Raw genomic sequence first — 18,865 nt, 5'->3', positions numbered from 1 at the left:
TAGATACTGACGTCCATGTTCAATAGCCACATTACATCAATTGACAAAGCAAGCTTTTGTATTAGACTCTGCGCCCTTGAATCCACTAATCGTTTAATCCCAATCACCAATTTTTCAGGCCTGCATAATCTTAATTCTAGACGACATCTACTCCTTCCCAACCAAATAGAGTACCAACAAGCTATCTTCACCATATTACATATCTTCAGCTGCAAAGGTGAGCAATGAGTACTGCTGCCATCCAACCTCAGCTGCATCCAATTTTTTAACTCAGCTATTAGTCTAGTACTGAACTCACACCCTGTAAACATATGTGGTGCAAAGTAATTAACGAAAGTTATACCTATAAAGTTTATAATGTACGTGTGGCGTGTCTATATTTTAAAGCTATTACCAAATTAAAGTGTCAACACACGCTGACTTTATTACTTTTGCTATAGAAGAGATGAGGGAGATCAGAGTTGATCTACAACTTAACTTTGGTTATTAAAGTGTTGTTGAAAAGTTAAGAACGATAAACACCTAAGAGGGGGAGGGGGTGAATTAGGTGTACCTTTTAAAAATTTTCTCTTTTACTTGGTTAATGACTAACACAAGTAAGATCTATTAAGTACGGGTTTGATAAAGTTAATGGATTGTAAGTTCACAAACGGTACAGTAGGTCTATGCAACAGTATGAGAGACTGTTGCACAGCACTGAGAGCGAGATTTAACGTGTAAAAGAAGAATGATAAGAAAACGTGAAAGTAAATAAACAAACAAAACGATGTTTAAAAATTGGTTCAGCTCCTACTCCGGAGCCTACGTCCAACCGTTATTTTATTGCTTGTTTAGAAATTTACTCAAACTTAAATAAACCATTACAATGAAAACAACTCGCCAACCTACTCCGGTTGCAATTGCTTAAAGATACTCCGCTTCAAGACTTTCTCTTGCTCAAAGCTACTCCGCTTCAAGACTTAAGGTTCTATCTCAACGGTTTACAGAGTCAGAATCTCAATGGTTCACTTAAGAACATGGAGATTACAATTAAGACCTAAACATGGGAATCATTGAACATATTCTTTTATGCAACAGTTAAGCGAACTGATACTTGGAGATTTTACAGCTTTGAAAAACAATTGAAGACTTTTGAAAAACAGAAAACGGTTTTGCAAATGATTGAAGAACAAAACTTTAAATGCTGAAAAGATTTACAAAGTGTTTACAATGAATGCTCTTTCAAAGTCTTGCAATAAATGAAAAATGAAATGGCTATTTATAGAGAAAGGTAGTGTGTCAGAGAAGGATCTTAACACTACACTAATCTAATATCCACAAGTTTGTAGTATGCATTTTCATTTAAAAAATATAAAAGAACAATCAGGCTTGAGAGGCTCAAGGTGGCTGCGTTTTTTTCAAAGCAAAGGAGTGTTTCCCATAAAATATGGGAACTCACAATTTTGCCACAAATGGAAAAAGCATAAGACCTATTTTTAGCATGAAAAACAACTTGCACAAATGGGATTGGCATCTTTTAAATTATTGTGCAAGCATATTCCTTTTGTTCTTTTTGTTCTTCAATTTTGAAATAATGTTCCTTTTAAACATAGAAAAGCTTTTTAAAGAATTTCAAACACTTGTGAATTTTCTCGAAAATTCTCTATTCGTTAGTACCAGAAACCATAGTGCAACAGTCACAGGAACTGTTGCACGGTTTTGCCATAACTTATGCGTAAAAAGAATATGTTGAACTACCTCGTTTACAACATTTGTTCTAGACTATGGACATGCTTGACTTGTCCTTCATCTTGATCATCTTTGAACTTCTTTGATTTATCATTGGATGCTTCAATTTGCTAAGCATTAAACTAAGAGGCAAACGATTAAATCATAATGAAACTTGGCATCATCAACCAAGTGTGTTCTAACAAATTCCCCCTTTGATGACGACAAATTTTAAATATGTGTGAAGTTCCCCCTAAGCTCATGGTGATTTGGTCTTTGAACCAAATAATAAGAACATTTAATTAAACATGATCAAGGTGAATGAGGGTCAATATGCTTGGCTTAAGTAGAACATCTAATCATCATAGCTAAGACAAATTCACGGTGAACGTTAGCCGAAGAGTTGTTAGTTAACACATAAACACATAATTTAACTACTTCCCCCTCTTGACATCATCAAGAGAAGGACAGAAACATGTTCAAGTAGTACATAATTAAACCAAAGACAAATGTTCAAAATAAGAGAAAAGAAACAGCCCATAATTTGCATAGGAATTAAGAACAAAGAGCCAAAAGGATAGGAGGGCAAGGGTAGGTACGGATGCCTCATTTATCTTCGGACACATGACCACCAAGAGCTTGCACATGCTCAATGAGATCTTCATTCAGGGTTTTGAGCTCAGCAAAGTCTTCCTTAAGAGTCTCATTGTCCACAATCAATTTGGACACCATGTTCATAAGCTTGTCCAACTTACCAAGTACAGCATCCATTTCAACAGTTGAGCCAACTGTTGCACCAGTTTTACCTCTACCCAAGTACTTGCGAGTCAACTTCCCATTGTTGATAGCCAAAGTCATTTGAGAAAGCAAACCCATGGTCATGTCATCACTGAGTTTTTCAATACCGGGGCTACCTTTCATGACTATCTTCCTTTTCATGAAGACAATGGACAACCACATATCGTATGGAGTCACGATTTTCTTGTCAAATTTCCCTTTTTGGAGGTCGGGGGCAATCTCATTGATACGGTGGAAGATTAGTTGGGGAAGGTTGATGGGACGGCGTTTGATAATGTGGTGAATAAGGAGCATCTCAAGGAGAGAACATCATCCCCTACTGTTATTGCTTGGTAAAATGGCTCGGTGAACAAGGTTAAAGGTGAAACGGTGGGGGGCTTGAAGTTCATGGGCATAGATGTTGGTGGTTCCATTTTCATTGTCGGGTCGAAGGGTTCTCATAACCTCATTAGCCATAGTTTAATCAATATCTCCCCAAGTGGTCTTAGGAAAGGTAGTAAGACCCACGACTTCAACCTCAAGGTAAGAGGCAAGTTGGTCAATGGTCAAGACAAAGGGTTGTTGGTTTATGAATGCTGAGAGAGTCCCTGATGCAACATCAACCTTGACTGTTGCATAGAACTGAATTAACTCCGATATGTAAACCGGAGAGTATTTGTCGAGGAGACTAAACCAACCCTGACCAAAAATAGCAGCTTTGAAGAATGCAAAAGCCGGGGAAGAATCATACCAGGTTTTCTTGTATCGTCTCCCACTGTGGAAGCAACATGTAAGCATTCCTTGACATAGCTTGAGGGTGTCATCCGGAAGGTCGAGAGAGTTGAGATGAGCAGGAACCTCGTTCTTGAATGCCTCATCGTGAGTGGTGACCATCAACTCAGTGCACGTATTGAGAGGGAATTTTTCCTCAATAATATCATCATCTTCTGTTAGAAGGACCACCTCCTTTTTCCGTGGGTACCTCGGCTTTTTAGCCGCCCTTGGCTTTGATTCCTTCTTTCGTTTGATACCCGCCTTAGATTTTGCCTTTGATTTGGTGGGAGTTTCAATGATAATATCATTATCATCATCATCATCACCAAACAGTTCGGTGATTTTGATTTGGGATTTTGTTTTGGGGTTTTCGGTGGAAAGGGGGTCAAATTCATCAGCAACAATGTCTTCATTGGTTGGTTCATTGATGTTTTCAATGTTGGGAATGGCCTCTTCCTCATGAAGGACTTCTTTTTCTGAATTTTGATTTGGAGAATCAATTTTTTCAGCATCTTTCTCACTCAATGTTCCTTTTTCTTTTTCTAGTTCACTCTCTTTCTCTTTTTCCTCATCCTTTTCACTCATTTTTTCTTCCTTATCATCATTCTTTTCAATTTTATTTTTCTCTTCAACATTTTTCTCATTCACTTTTTCTGATTCTTTTTCTTTTTCCTCCTCAACATCATCATCAACAACCTCATTTGCCTTTTCTTCTTCAATAAAAGTAGCAACAACCATATCATCATCAATTTCGTTGTCTTTTTGGATGTTGCTTGCTATTTGTTTGAGCGTGGGCTCGTCTTCCTCGGAATCAACATCAACATTTGGGTCCAACATCAACGAGATTGGTGGACTTCGTTTTAATCCACCACGGCCTCCTCTACCACGACCTCTTCCTTTGCAGCCATGGATTTCTTTCGTGCAACATTTGGCTTGACTGTTGGCGGCTTGGTAGGAGACGGGGTGGGTTTGTCGCATTTTTCAACACTTGCAGCGGATTTGGTGGCCATTTTTTGCTGAGCAATACATTTGGGGTTGAATGTATTTCTAAGATTTTGAATTTCTCTTCTAGTTGATTTTTTGGGAGCCATTATGAGGGTGATGGGTTTGACGGTTTAGGAGATGAAAGAGGTTGAAGGAATTTTTGAATTTTGGAGGGAATTTGTGGGTAAATGGGAAAGTGGGGTTATTACATGAGGGTTTTAATTTAGGGATGGTTGGATTTAAAGAGGGAGTGGTTGATAGGTGAGGTGAAGTATAAATGTGGGAAATGATGATTGTATATGGGACGACTAGGGTAGGATTAGCTTGATAGGACATAAAGTAAGTGCAAGGTTCAATGTAAATAATTCAAATGCAAAATGTGGAGTTCCAATGCAATTTTTTCGGCACACTTGTCATATGATAAATTAGACATTTTTAAACTTGAGAACATATATACATCATTTCATCTCTAGTCAATCATATGGGAAAGATAATTTTAATTTGTGTCACATGTCGCCTAACAAACCAATTTCCAACCGAAGTTTTACGAATTGTTCCCTTTCTAACGGTTTTGTAAAAATGTCCGCAATTTGATTTTCCGTTCTACAAAAGGTTAGACATATATTTCCTTTTTCGACTTGATCACGTAAAAAGTGATGCCTTATGTCAATGTGTTTCGTCTTAGAATGTTGTATTGGATTTTTCGAGATGTTAATGGCACTTGTATTATCACAAAATATGGGAGTAGTTTCGAAAATAAGACCGTAATCACGCAATTGTTGTCGTACCCAAAGAATTTGAGCACAACAAAGAGCGGCACTTACATACTCACTTTCGGCCGTAGATAGAGTAACGGTATTTTGTTTCTTGGATGCCCATGAGATAAGGCACGGTCCTAAGAAGGTGGCAATACCCGAGGTGCTTTTTCTATCCAACGAGCTCCCGGCATAGTCCGCATCCGAAAATCCTACAAGATCAATGTCATAATGAGTTGGGTACCAAAGGTAAAAGCCTTGCGTTCCAATCAAATACCTAAAAATCCTTTTGACAGCTTTTAAATGTGATTCTTTAGGATTTGATTGGAAACGAGCGCATACGCACACACTAAATTGTTTGTCGGGTCGACTAGCGGTTAAATAAAGCAATGAACCGATCATACCTCGATATACCTTTTCACTAACACTCTTACCATTTTCGTCTTTGTCAAGATTAAGCTTGACAATCATAGGTGTAGGCATAGGATTCGAGCTAGTTAACCCAAACTTACTTATCATTTCCTTTAAGTACTTTTGTTGGTGGATCATGGTTCCTTTTTCATCTTGCTTAATTTGAAGACCAAGGAAGAATCCAAGTTCTCCCATCATGCTCATTTCAAATTCAGAAGTCATAAAATCCGAAAAGTACTTATAAAGAATGTTGTTAGTTGCACCGAATATAATGTCATCGACATATACTTGCACAAGCAACAGTTCCTCTGACTGTAACTTGAGAAACAATGTCTTATCAACCGAACCACGTATAAAACCATTTTCTAATAGGAATTTTGAAAGCCTATCATACCAGGCTCGGGGAGCCTGTTTTAAACCATAAAGTGCTTTGTCAAGTTTAAATACGTGATTAGGGAACTCATTGTTTATAAAGCCCGGAGGTTGTTCGACAAAAACTTCTTCTTCAAGATAGCCATTTAAGAAAGCAGTTTTAACATCCATTTGAAAAAGTTTTATGCCAACATAAGATGCAAAAGCTATGAGCATTCGTATGGCCTCAAGCCTAGCTACTGGTGCAAAGATTTCATCGTAGTCAATCCCTTCTTGTTGATTAAACCCTTGTACCACTAGTCTAGCTTTATTCCTTACGATTTCTCCAACATCATCGAGCTTATTGCGATAGACCCATCTCGTACCAATTACAGCACGTTGAGATGGTCTAGGGACCAGATGTCATACCTTGTTTCTCTCAAATTGTTCCAATTCTTCTTGCATAGCCGTGACCCAATATTCATCGGATAGTGCCATTGTGATATTTGTGGGCTCAATTTGTGATATGAATGCTTCAAAAGCACAGTGATTTTGGAGAGATGACCTGGTTTTGATTCCAGAGGTAAGGTCACTGGTTAAATTTGATAGAGGATGGGAACCTTGATGCTTCCATTTCTTTGGAACAAGGGTGCTAGAGGCCTCATTTGTTTCGTTTGGTTCTGATGCAACAGTGTCAGTGACTGTTGCATGGGGAATATTGTGTGAGGGTGTTTGTGGATTGGTTTCAATTTGGTTAGTGGTTGGTTCACTGCACTCCTCATTCCCCCTGAATGAGCTGGCTCTATTTTGAGATGAGGGAGGATTAGTTCCCCCTGAATTTTGGCCAGCCTCCTCAAGCAACAGTGGCTCCAACTGTTGCTCAGCTTCTTCCACGACTTGATCCATGTCATGACGTATCATTCCAATCTCGAAGTCATCGTCTTCCTCATCATCTTCTTTATCATTAACCTGAGTGTTTGAAACAAAGAGACTAGATTCGTCAAATATTACATGAACGCTTTTTTCCATTTTCATGGTTTTCTTGTTATAAACTTTGTAAGCTTTACTATGGTCGGAATAACCAACTTTGTTTTGGACCTTTTTAACCTAAATTAAGAATTCATCAAAAGTTTGATCTTTAGAACTTAAGAAAAGAAGCCAAACAAATCTTGTAAAATCATCAACAATGACACAAATATAGCGACTTCCACCTTTACTAACAATACGCATAGGTCCACATAAGTCTATGTGAATGAGTTCAAGAGGTAAGGAAGTGCTAACAATCTTTTTGGATTTAAACGAGCATTTTACTTGTTTACCTTTAACACAATCGTCACAAAGTGATTTGAATTCAAATTTAATGTTAGGAATGCCATCAACTAGATCAAGCCTCTTAAGGGTATTAAGTGTTTTAGCATTTACATGACCAAGTCGTTTATGCCAAAGCCAAGGGACATTTTTTTGGACACTCATGCATGATAGTGTTTGACTCGACAATGAATATAAGTTAGTCATGTAAACATCTTTGACGCGTTTACCTTCAAGAATGAGTTCTCTAGTTTTTCCATCAATTATTCTACATTCAGTAGCAAGAAATTCAACGATGTTACCTCGATCACACAATTGTGATATCCTTAGAAGATTGTGTTTTAAACCTTTGACAAGCAACACTTTGTCGACACATAGTGACTTTGACTTACCAACTTTTCAAATACCAATGATTTCACCTCGTTTGTTGTCACCCTGCCACCATCGTAGGCTTCTAGTGAAAGGAATTAGCTTTCATCTCCCGTGATGTGACGAGAGCATCCACTGTCTAAGTACCAATTGCCGCTGCCTTTCGCTAATGCCTATAAGAAATCAAACGTTTAGTTTAGGAACCCAAACAAGTTTGGGTTCCTTCTTGACAACAACTTTCTTGACTTCTTTCTTTTTAATCCAAACATGTTTAGTCACTTTAGTACTTCTTTCTAGGTCAAGGACTCTCTTTTCATAACCATTGAACTCATGACCAGTTTTACCACAGTAATTGCAGATAATGTACTCAGGAAGGCCAACATACTTTCTTCTTCGAAAATCAGTTACGCTTGGATCTTGGTTTCGAGTGCAACAGTGCGTAAAACTGTTGCATTTGAAACCAAGTCCAGCAATTTTTGTACGGTTTTCATATTCTTGAGATTTTTTTAGAAGAAACTCCAAGAAATTCTGACTTCCTTCCCATTTCAAATAGAACATCTTAGCCTCATCTAGCTCTTTGGTTAGTTTTTCAATTTTAGCAAGATGGTTAAGATTTAGTTGACCTACTTTGTCGAATGCATGTTTAGCATGTCTCACTTCATCACTAAGCAATATGCCAATTTGCTCCAGTTGTTTGTTATCTCTTTTGCACAAGGTAAGGTCAGCTAACAGAGAGTCACGTTCTTTAGTTAGTGAAGACACATGTTTTGTGAGAGTCTCAATTTCCTTCATAGACTCAGATGCAACAGTTGCATCATCTGTTGCATGGATTTGTTCAACCTTTTTCAGAGTTTCAATTTGAACGAGAAGATCATCATTTGAATTTTGCACTCGATCTAAAGCACTTTTAACATGACTTGACTCATCATTTAGCATGTCAGTAATTTTGACAAGATCCTCTTTTTCATTTTGACATGTTGCAAGATCAATGAAAAGTTGGTCACGTTCTTTGGTTAGTGAGGACACAGTTTTGTCAAAGGACTCTTCTCCCTTGTTAGACACAGATGCAACATTACATTGATCTGTTGCATGTATTTCATCAACTCTTTTAGAAAGAAACAGATTCTGTTTTTGGAGTCTTTTAATCTCCTTTTCAAGGCTCGATGATGAACTAGGTTGATCTACCTCATTTAGACATTCTTTTAGACCAACATTTTCTTCGGCTATGTCTTCAATTTCAATTTGCATAACCTCTAATTTATTGCTTTGGACACGAAACTTATCAATGAATTGGTCTAGGAGATGACAAATTTTGTCCTTGGAGAAAGATCGAACCTTTTTCTTGAGCTTATTTACCTCAATGTCAGAATCTGAATCTGAGTCCACGGAGTGAGCCATGAGACATTTGACACTTTCTTTCTTTGTTGATTTTGGAACATCATTGCTTGACTGAGACGAGATGCTAAGTTTGACATCCAATTCTTCCTCAAGGACATCGTCCTCGTCAGAATCAGACATTCCTCAAATGGCAGTCATTACTTTGCTTTTGTATTCTCTTTTAGCAAACTCACGCTTTTCTTTATATTTAATGTCATTCCACTTTGGGCATTCTTTAATTTGGTGACCTTTGTCACCAAATTTGAAGCAACCAACAGTGGAAGTAGACTTTCTTTTGGGAAAGCGCGTCGTTTGCTAGTATAGTTATTAGACCTTTGTGAGTTTCGACCATTAATCATGCCAACAATGTTTTTAATGAACATTGCAAACTCATCATCTTCATCCTCCTCATCACTTGAGAGAGCATAAAGAGCAAGTCCTTTCCCTTTAGAGCTTTCACCGGATCGCTTCATGAGAGTTAACTCATGAGCCATGAGTGAGCCCATAAGTTCATCAAGGGATAGCGAAGAGAGGTCTTTAGCTTCCTCAATAGCCGTAACCTTCGGTTGCCATTTTTCAGATAGGCTACGAAGGATTTTACGTACTAAATCCTCGGATTCAAAGTTTCTACCTAGACTCTTGAGGTCATTAACAATACTAGAGAAACGAGAAGACAAACTATTAATTGACTCATCTTTTCCCATGTTGAACATCTCATATTGTTGCATGAGAAGATCAACACGGTACTTTTTGACTTGTGACGTTCCCTCATAAGCAAGATTTAGGGTGTCCCAAATTTCCTTTGCCGAGTCACATCTTGATATCCGGTTGATCTCTTGTTCACCGATGCCATATTGAATGATGGACATGGCTTTAGAGTTTTTCTCGACTTTTCTATAATCGTCCTCAACATATTTGTCCTCACTTTTGATAGACTTAGTGCCATCGGCATTAGTCACCTCAATCTTGAGGGGACCATTTTGAATGATCAACCAACATTCGTAGTCCGTACTTTTTACATAGTGCTCCATGCGATGTTTCCACCAGGCATAGTTTTCTCCCTTAAAGATGGGATACTTAGTGTGTTTTGAATCGTCATAACTATGGGATCAACTCTTTGGTTTTAACCAATATCAAGAGCACGAGGCTCTGATACCAATTGAAGAGTTAAGAACGATAAACACCTAAGAGGGAGAGGGGGGTGAATTAGGTGTACCTTTTAAAATTTTTTTCTTTTACTTGGTTAATGACTGACACAAGTAAGATCTATTAAGTACGGGTTTGAGAAACTTAATGGATTGTAAGTTCACAAACGGTACAACAGGTCTATGCAACAAGATGAGAGATCACAGTTGCACAAAGACCGAGAGCGAGATTTAACGTGTAAAAGAAGAATGATAAGAAAACGTGAAAGTAAATAAACAAACAAAACGATGTTTAAAAATTGGTTCAGCTCCTACTCCGGAGCCTACGTCCAACCGTTATTTTATTGCTTGTTTAGAAATTTACTCAAACTTAAATAAACCATTACAATGAAAACAACTCGCCAACCTACTCCGGTTGCAATTGCTTAAAGATACTCCGCTTCAAGACTTTCTCTTGCTCAAAGCTACTCCGCTTCAAGACTTAAGGTTCTATCTCAACGGTTTACAGAGTCAGAATCTCAATGGTTCACTTAAGAACATGGAGATTACAATTAAGACCTAAACATGGGAATCATTGAACATATTCTTTTATGCAACAGTTAAGCGAACTGATACTTGGAGATTTTACAGCTTTGAAAAACAATTGAAGACTTTTGAAAAACAGAAAACGGTTTTGCAAATGATTGAAGAACAAAACTTTAAATGCTGAAAAGATTTACAAAGTGTTTACAATGAATGCTCTTTCAAAGTCTTGCAATAAATGAAAAATGAAATGGCTATTTATAGAGAAAGGTAGTGTGTCAGAGAAGGATCTTAACACTACACTAATCTAATATCCACAAGTTTGTAGTATGCATTTTCATTTAAAAAATATAAAAGAACAATCAGGTTTGAGAGGCTCAAGGTGGCTGCTTTTTTTCAAAGCAAAGGAGTGTTTCCCATAAATATGGGAAGTCACAATTTTACCACAAATGGAAAAAGCATAAGACCTATTTTTAGCATGAAAAATAACTTGCACAAATGGGATTGACATCTTTTAAATTATTGTGCAAGCATATTCCTTTTGTTCTTTTTGTTCTTCAGTTTTGAAATAATGTTCCTTTTAAACATAGAAAAGCTTTTTGAAGAATTTCAAACACTTGTGAATTTTCCCGAAAATTCTCCATTCGTTAGTACCAGAAACCATAGTGCAACAGTCACAGAAACTGTTGCACGGTTTTGCCATAACTTATGCGTAAAAAGAATATGTTGAACTACCTCGTTTACAACATTTGTTCTAGACTATGGGCATGCTTGACTTGTCCTTCATCTTGATCATCTTTGAACTTCTTTGATCTATCATTGGATGTTTCTATTTGCTAAGCATTAAACTAAGAGGCAAACGATTAAATTATAATGAAACTTGGCATCATCAACCAAGTGTGTTCTAACAGTTGTAATAATGAATAGTATATTAGAGAAACAGAGCTCATCCTTAAGGCGAGTTCCTCCTCGTATTTTCTTCCAAGCGATACATATAAAAATCATGTCAAGTTGCATATGAGTGGTTCATAATCGGTTATCCACCTTTCTAATCTACCAATAGGATCAGAGTCAATCCAAAATATAAGGGCAATATTAATGGTTAAAGTTCTATGCTAAACTTTTTTATTGACACATTAACACATATAATAAATTATGAAACTTTTTATTTCTCCTCAATGCTAAAAGTTTCATATTTTCTATGTGGTCGCCCTTTCTCCTCTCTTTTTCCTAACATGAAATGGGTTTCATATAAAGAGCTCCTTAGTTTGTAGCTCAATGGTTAAGGATCTCATTATATGTTATGGAACTTCTTGTTGTCATTGCTATTGCCCTAAGTAACTCATTAGTTTTTATTAGGTATGAAGTATATATGACTAAGACACACTTGATAACCTATACAACATGAATATTTACAGGTGTAAAACGGTGTATTTGATAGTGTGACAAAAAGTTATCAACAAGGTATAATGTACTTAATACAATGTACATGTATTCTGTAGAACTTATAAACGGTCATTAAATCTATAAAAACCCCAATCTTGATCATATAACCCCAAACAAAGCAAGAGGCAACATGCCCTTCAAATGTGGTGAGTACTGTATATCAGCAACCCTGATAAACTCGGCTCAGCTACTGCCATCAAGTGAGGAGAAATTGGTGTATATATCAGTTTAAAATCGAATGATGAAACAGAGGTGGTAACTAAAAGACATGGCAAAACTTGCACAATAGAAAAAAAAAATAATAATCATAAAATTTTGAGTGATAAAAGTCTGAACTGAAAAATATTCTCAAGTTTCGATAGGAAAGAAAAAGGAACAATGGCATAGTTTGTATTCTTATACACTTTGGCCTTTTTTCAAGTAGTTATTTCGTCAAATAAGGTGGCACTTAACATCTCTCTAACACATATGATTAGCCCAAATTCTCATTTAAGAAGACATTATCCGTCTTAAATTTAAGATAGGTCAAATATCATACCACTTGTGTATATAAAACAAAATATACTACTTTTTACATATCAACATATGCATTCTTATACACACAAGTGGTGTAATAGCTTAAGACGGATAATGTCGTGTTAAGGGAGACTAAAGGGGTAATGATACTGTCCTCTCGGATTAACCGCCCTAAAATGCTTCTAAAGGGCTCTCACAACTTATTAGGACACACTAATGTTTGTAACCGGTCTAAGCCTCACCAAACTATCGATCTTAGGTCAGGATTTACCAATTCAATTTAATCAATTATGTGCATCAATCAATTACTCGCTATTATATGTTATAATTAACAACAAAAACTAATAAGATTAATCGATCCAATAACCTAATTAATAACCATTAATCTTTTATGGATTCCCTAAACCCTAGCAATGTAATTAGCTACGCGGGTTCAAATTAACGATAACAATAATGATAACGATGATAAGAGAATTCATAATAAAAAGATGATAAGAGTAATTAAACATAAAGCAAGAAGCGATGGTTCTGGGTGACATGCTGACGGAGACCATCTAGCTGGATGCTGGAGGCGCACTCACTGATCCTGCAGACGCAGGGGAGGGTCTTTCTCCAAAAGATAGGGCTGACATAATCTGGCTGTTGGATGGATTCTGGCTGGTTCCGGACATGGCGACGATCTGGTTAGGTCTTGCGAGATTTGGCTATAGAAAATGATCATTATCCCCCACGGTGGGCGTCAAATTGTTTTGGTAAAAATTTACCGAATGATTAGTTTAATTAGTGAGTGATAATGATCGATTTATGGCCAACAACGGTATGAGTGCAACAAATTTAACGAACGAATGAACGACGAAATAAAAGATTGACACGCGAAGTTTTGGTGACGCGGAAAACCCGATGTGGGAACAACCGCGGGGGGAGTCGGAATCCCACCAATTTGGCACTATAATCGCGACGGAATTATGCAAGTAAGAAATTGCGAGTGTATGAGTGTTGGTGTGTGGAATGAGATTGTTTTCATCTGCTCCTGCTTGGTTTATATAGCTATGACTGCTAGGTCTGGAATCTCAGAAAACGGCCTCCTGCTTCTGCTCCGAAATTCCTGCGTCTGTTCCATCAGAATAGGAAGTAGTTGTTGACTTTTCTTCCCCTTTTGTGTGAGATATTTTGCTAAAGTGTATTTGTTGTAATTTTGATACAATGGTCCTTAGTCCGCCACGTCATTGATCCATCTCAATTGCTTTCCACCAATAGATGCTTGCCACGTCACTTATGATAAAAAGGTGTAATTTTTATCGCCAACATATGGCACTTGTGTCTAATAACTTTGTTGTTTGCCTCGCAACCTTTTAAGGTTAAAATATATATCATATACGTATGTGTGTCTATGGCACTTGTGTCTAATAACTTTGTTGTATGCCGCGCAATTTTAAAGTTGCAATATATATGTTCTAATGAATAATGGGAAACATATTTCCGACCTCTTTACTAATAATACTATGTAGTTAGTTAGTCAAGTAGTTGTGTAGACACTGTGTTTATAGGTATCTATAGTTCTCTCGTCTACTGAATCCGATTTATTTTCGAGTCATAACAAAAACAATGAAATGATAACATCTTTTTAAAACCTTACAAAGACATGTATGTTAGCCTGCCTGATACAATTATAGGTAGGGTTGTAAATGATTTGAGCCGGCTCGTAGAGTCCTCGAAATCTAAACATCTGGAAAAATAGTGTCCGATAGAGTATCCGATTCCACTCAACCAAATGCTCTACAAAACCGTAATTTCAAAAAATGTTGTACAAATTGTGTGAAACATTTAGAACAAAATGTAAAGTTTGAAAGAAAAAGAAAGAACTATCTTCTATCGGCATCACTAGAAATAAAAGCATTACTTCTAATAGGAGAAGGAGATTGAGCATAATTAAGAGGTGGGATAGAAGTAACATTAACATTAATGGGATAAACTCGATACTCTATGTCCATTTCCCTCAATATTTTGACGCATTCTTCTACCAAAAGTGCCCTCCTTATATACCTTTCTCCCATGTCCTGGTGATTCATCTTGTGTTGTAGCCACACCGCGATCCTCAATATATTCAAACTTTCCGCATCTTTCAGTATTATCAATGGTGTTGGATACCAATGCTCCCTTTTGTGTTCTATGTAACTGTACCATCATCACATTATCAAAGATTATAACAAAATTGATCAGTTACTGCAACCTTGTAGTTGGTCGAGAGTATCCTAATTCATAATGAAAGAAGTGGGTGCAGTTGACGCGTTAATTAATTTTAAAATTAATGTTGAGACGAAGAGGCAGTTACTTACGTCAAAATTCGCTTCCGGATAACAGCAATTTTCTCAGGAGGAGTTGAAATGTGAAAACACAATTCAACTGCATCGCCCATATCTGGACTACGGTAAAAGTTACCGATAGGCTTGGTTAGAAGAATATAATTAGGAAACACGATCTTGGTGTTATCGTATCTTAGAAATACTGTGGTCAGAATGTTAATCTCCTCCACTACCATCTGAAACAACACCACACCAAATTCTGATTAAAAACTCAGAAAAACTCTTTATAAGAAATTATGGTAAAATGTCTTAAATTTTACCTGAACTCCTTCAATTTCGCAGCGATCACCAACATCAAAGGGATGAACAACGAATAAGAAGATGATGGACTCAAACACGTTCTTGCAAGAATTTCCAAAAACAAAGGCGACAACAACCACCTGAGAGCTTAGAAATAGTACAGACTCTGTACTAATAATATTCAGCCAGATGATCGCAATTATAATTATTATGACACTAACAAGGACATTCATCATCTTGTGAAGCTTGTTAACTACTGATTTGGTGTCGCTCAAAGTCAACGCAAGGGCTCTTCTTTCTCGGAATGCATTCACCTACAAAAATGAAAATGTTTATATCAGACCCTACACAACCACTAATGTGGAGGCTCAAAATAACATAAGTGCTTAAAGTTGCAGTTGATTAAGCACCAAGTCTAATGGTTGGAAAATACTAATCGTAATAAATATAATAGTGGGGGCCCAACTATTATATTTATTACTATTAAATACTCATATAGTTCACTTGGTGTAAATACCGTGAAGAAATAGCTCATCCATAATAAAAACACATATGAGTGTCCCGCATTGTCTACCCTATAAACCAAGGAGTTGCTCTACCTGGAACCTCCTTGGACTTATAAATCGGACACTCTCTCGGCTTAACATACCTCATTAGGCCATTATACAAATTATTATTGGAGGAGAATATATGAAAGAAAATATAGCATCATCAATCAAATCAAATATACTGTAAATGATTTACCAGCCAACTTTTCAATGCTCTCTTGTTGATTCTGTCAGTTTCAATAGCTCCTTCAAACAGACCCATTGTCCTTACAGCCTCATCTTCTTTCATAAAACGCATAATATCTTCCAAATAAATGTGCCTGAAAGTATTTTTAATATATATGAAAACAACCCGATAAAGTATAAACCTTATTAAGTAGCTAGAAAGATGAACGTACTAACCTGGATCCAGGTTTAGCAACATTCCGAAATATTTTCCTAGCAGCAGCCTTAGCCTCGACTTCACTCCTGATTTGAACGGCATGGTCGTCTTCATGATGAGTAGCATTGTCAGCAAGATGCTCATCCAAAGTAGTCAAGCCGCCATATCGAATAATCTTCATTAATCTCTTCATATTCCAAGCAGAAACATTCTTTTGATTAAGTTTATGAAGGCGATCTAGTGTTATACCCTCATCAAGTTTCTTTGACTGATGATCCGAGTGCCTATTACTTTGTCCTACGGGGCTCTTACAAGCTGTTCCCCCACTATTATCTCGTGGTAAAATGACCGATTGGAGGTCTTGAGGTACATTAATCCCGGCACTCTGCATCGACTGTAACTCGGCTAAAGTTGCCCTGTCTTCCTCTTCTTGAGTTTGGTTCAATTCAAATATAGGTGGGGCCGAAAGCGTCTCAATAACAAATTGGTTAAATAACGACCCTTGGATTCTATCGAAAAATGCCTTGACATGAAAACTTGATGCACAAAATTTAACTAGCAAGGTCTTTAATAGCCATAAAGTAGCACCAACTTCACATATAAGCAGAAGTTTAGTCACAAGTTTAATGGGTAGACTTTGAGCCCTTTTCTCAACTTTCTCATCAAACAAAAAATGCCAAGTTAGGAGCACAAGTCCTAACCAAATCACAGTTTGGACCGCTTTTTTCAACCCGTAAACAAAATATAAAAGTCGCTTTCGCAGCAGAAAGTTTCTTTCGATGAAGAAGACTAGAACCCGAATCCCCCAATCCGAAACTAAACGCCCACAAATTAGAACAAGAACAAGAACTTCCCATTTCCATAACTTCAAATTCCATAGCCTCTTTTCCCTTAAAACAGGAATTACTAAGCTGCAAATTAATGCCCCGCCGATCATAACAAGACTAACCCATTCAACAACAACCAATAGACTAATTTTTCCACTCTTAAATTCATCGGGAAAATCATCGTCGCAAAAAGGGTCATCTTCATCGTCATCAACCATAGACGCCTTCCCAAGTAAACCTGACTTGGTCATCGGACCAGACCTCGTAATCCCGCCAGACCGCTGGTCTAATGGTGTGGCTGGTGGATCCATTAACCTTGATTTTGCGCGTGAAATACCCGGAATTCCTCTAAAAGAACGAGTTGAAGCCATGTTAGTATTAGTACGTTTTATAACCTCTCCACTATGATCTTTATGTTCATCATCATCACATGTCATTGACGAATCACGCGAGGATGATGAAGATTCACCCTCAATTGTACTATAAATGGATGGACGTCGCCGTAGTTTATCCGAGTAGTATGATTCTTGGAAAGAAACTCGGTTTTCTTTCGATCCCTCGTGATTGTGGTGATTATTATTATGACCGTAATGATTGTCGCTACCATGAATAATGGTGGTCTTACGACTGCTACCATAATCATTACTGTGAATGTCACTTTGGTTTGGACTCAAGCTCGAATCTACGGGCAATGGTGGTAGACCTGATTGGCGTGGATTATCGTGATGTTGATGTTGTTCTTCAATGATGTCCAAATTCACGTCCAGTTTTACTTCATTAGTCTCAGGTTGGGTCTCGGCTACGTTTGTGTCTTTGATCCCATCGTCGTTTGGTCTAGGAAACGAAAACTCCCCTGAGGACCCTCGTCGCCAAACGGTGCTATCTCCAACGTCATCGTTGCTGTTCTTCGTGGTAGTACTGGTGGTGCTGTTGGTGTTCGCCTGAGTGGACCTACTCTCAACGTTGGGGTTGCTATCGCTACCCAAAACAATAAAACAAAATAATAATGGGTAAACATGTAATACAAGTATACAACGACTGTACATTTGATATAAAAATGATACCAAAAGTAATAAAATGGGTACATAAAATAATACAAAATGAAATTGCCATAAGGGTATGAAAAAGGTAATCTCTCTTAAGAACTTTGTGAGAGACCGTTTCTTCCAAGTTTTTCTACAATTTGAAATTACATCACTAAGATCCTACAAATAGTGAAACAAAAATACCTCAAATGACGAGAATGCGTACTGATATCGGTGCCTTCATCATCGTCACCAGAGTCAATTTTGACAATAACGTCGTCATGGCTCTGACCATAACGACTATGACCAGGAGAGGTCATTGAGTGCCTACAAAATTCATGAACAACATCATGGGCGTTGTCGCGGTGGTGTTGATCAAACAAAGATTGGTTTTCTGGTGTCGGAGACCGATTCGTGCTAGTGAATTCAGGATGGTTGCAGTCATGGGAAAAAAATGTAGGTGGTGGTGATTAGAGGGGGGATTAGCCTTGAGATGACTGTTTCAAACAACACCTTCTAAGAGAAAATTCCATAATTAGAAATAATGAAATTACTAGTTTGACAATTTACTCAATTCAAACGGGTGATTAGGAAAGGGCGTGGCTGTTAGTTGATAGATTAGAGTGATTTGTAATTTAATTAGTAAATTACAATGTTGGTTTTTTACTTGTTTGTTGGAGTAATTTACAAGTTAACGTATTTTTAGAATTTATGTGGGAATAGTGTGATACACTTGGAGAGTGTTTGTAAATTAGAGAACTAGTGACAAAATTGAGATTAATTAGTGAACAAATAAAAAAATCATTACCTTCATACTCCCTCCTATTTACTACTCCCTCCATCCCGGTCATTTGTTGTCCTTTGATTTTGGCACAAAAATCAAGGAAAGGAGGAGGGGGCCAATTATTAAATGATAAGTGGAATAAATTGAGTATGAATGATCAAATTACTCATCAAATTCATTCTTAAAATAGAAAGGACAACAAATGACTGAGACACCCCAAAATAGAAAAGGACAACAAATGACCGGGACAGAGG

The 18,865-nt window shown here is 37.3% G+C and overlaps 1 protein-coding gene across 1 annotated transcript; it reads right to left on the bottom strand.

The window, feature by feature from the left end:
- Window positions 1-14,177: 14,177 nt before the first annotated feature.
- On the bottom strand, window positions 14,178-18,361 carry LOC141602699 (mechanosensitive ion channel protein 6-like). The gene is made up of 6 exons (XM_074422840.1): window positions 18,032-18,361; window positions 15,996-17,780; window positions 15,790-15,913; window positions 15,066-15,359; window positions 14,779-14,981; window positions 14,178-14,617 (listed from the first exon to the last, which is right to left on the bottom strand). The coding sequence occupies exons 1-6, from the start codon at window positions 18,145-18,147 to the stop codon at window positions 14,305-14,307; spliced, it is 2,835 nt and encodes a 944-aa protein (XP_074278941.1). The 5' UTR covers window positions 18,148-18,361; the 3' UTR covers window positions 14,178-14,304.
- Window positions 18,362-18,865: the final 504 nt, after the last annotated feature.

The sequence above is a fragment of the Silene latifolia genome, chromosome 9, assembly GCF_048544455.1.
Source record: "Silene latifolia isolate original U9 population chromosome 9, ASM4854445v1, whole genome shotgun sequence".
NCBI classification, from domain to species: Eukaryota; Viridiplantae; Streptophyta; class Magnoliopsida; order Caryophyllales; family Caryophyllaceae; genus Silene; species Silene latifolia.
Note: the sequence above shows the minus strand (reverse complement) of the source record. Positions and strands in the feature narration are given on the sequence as shown.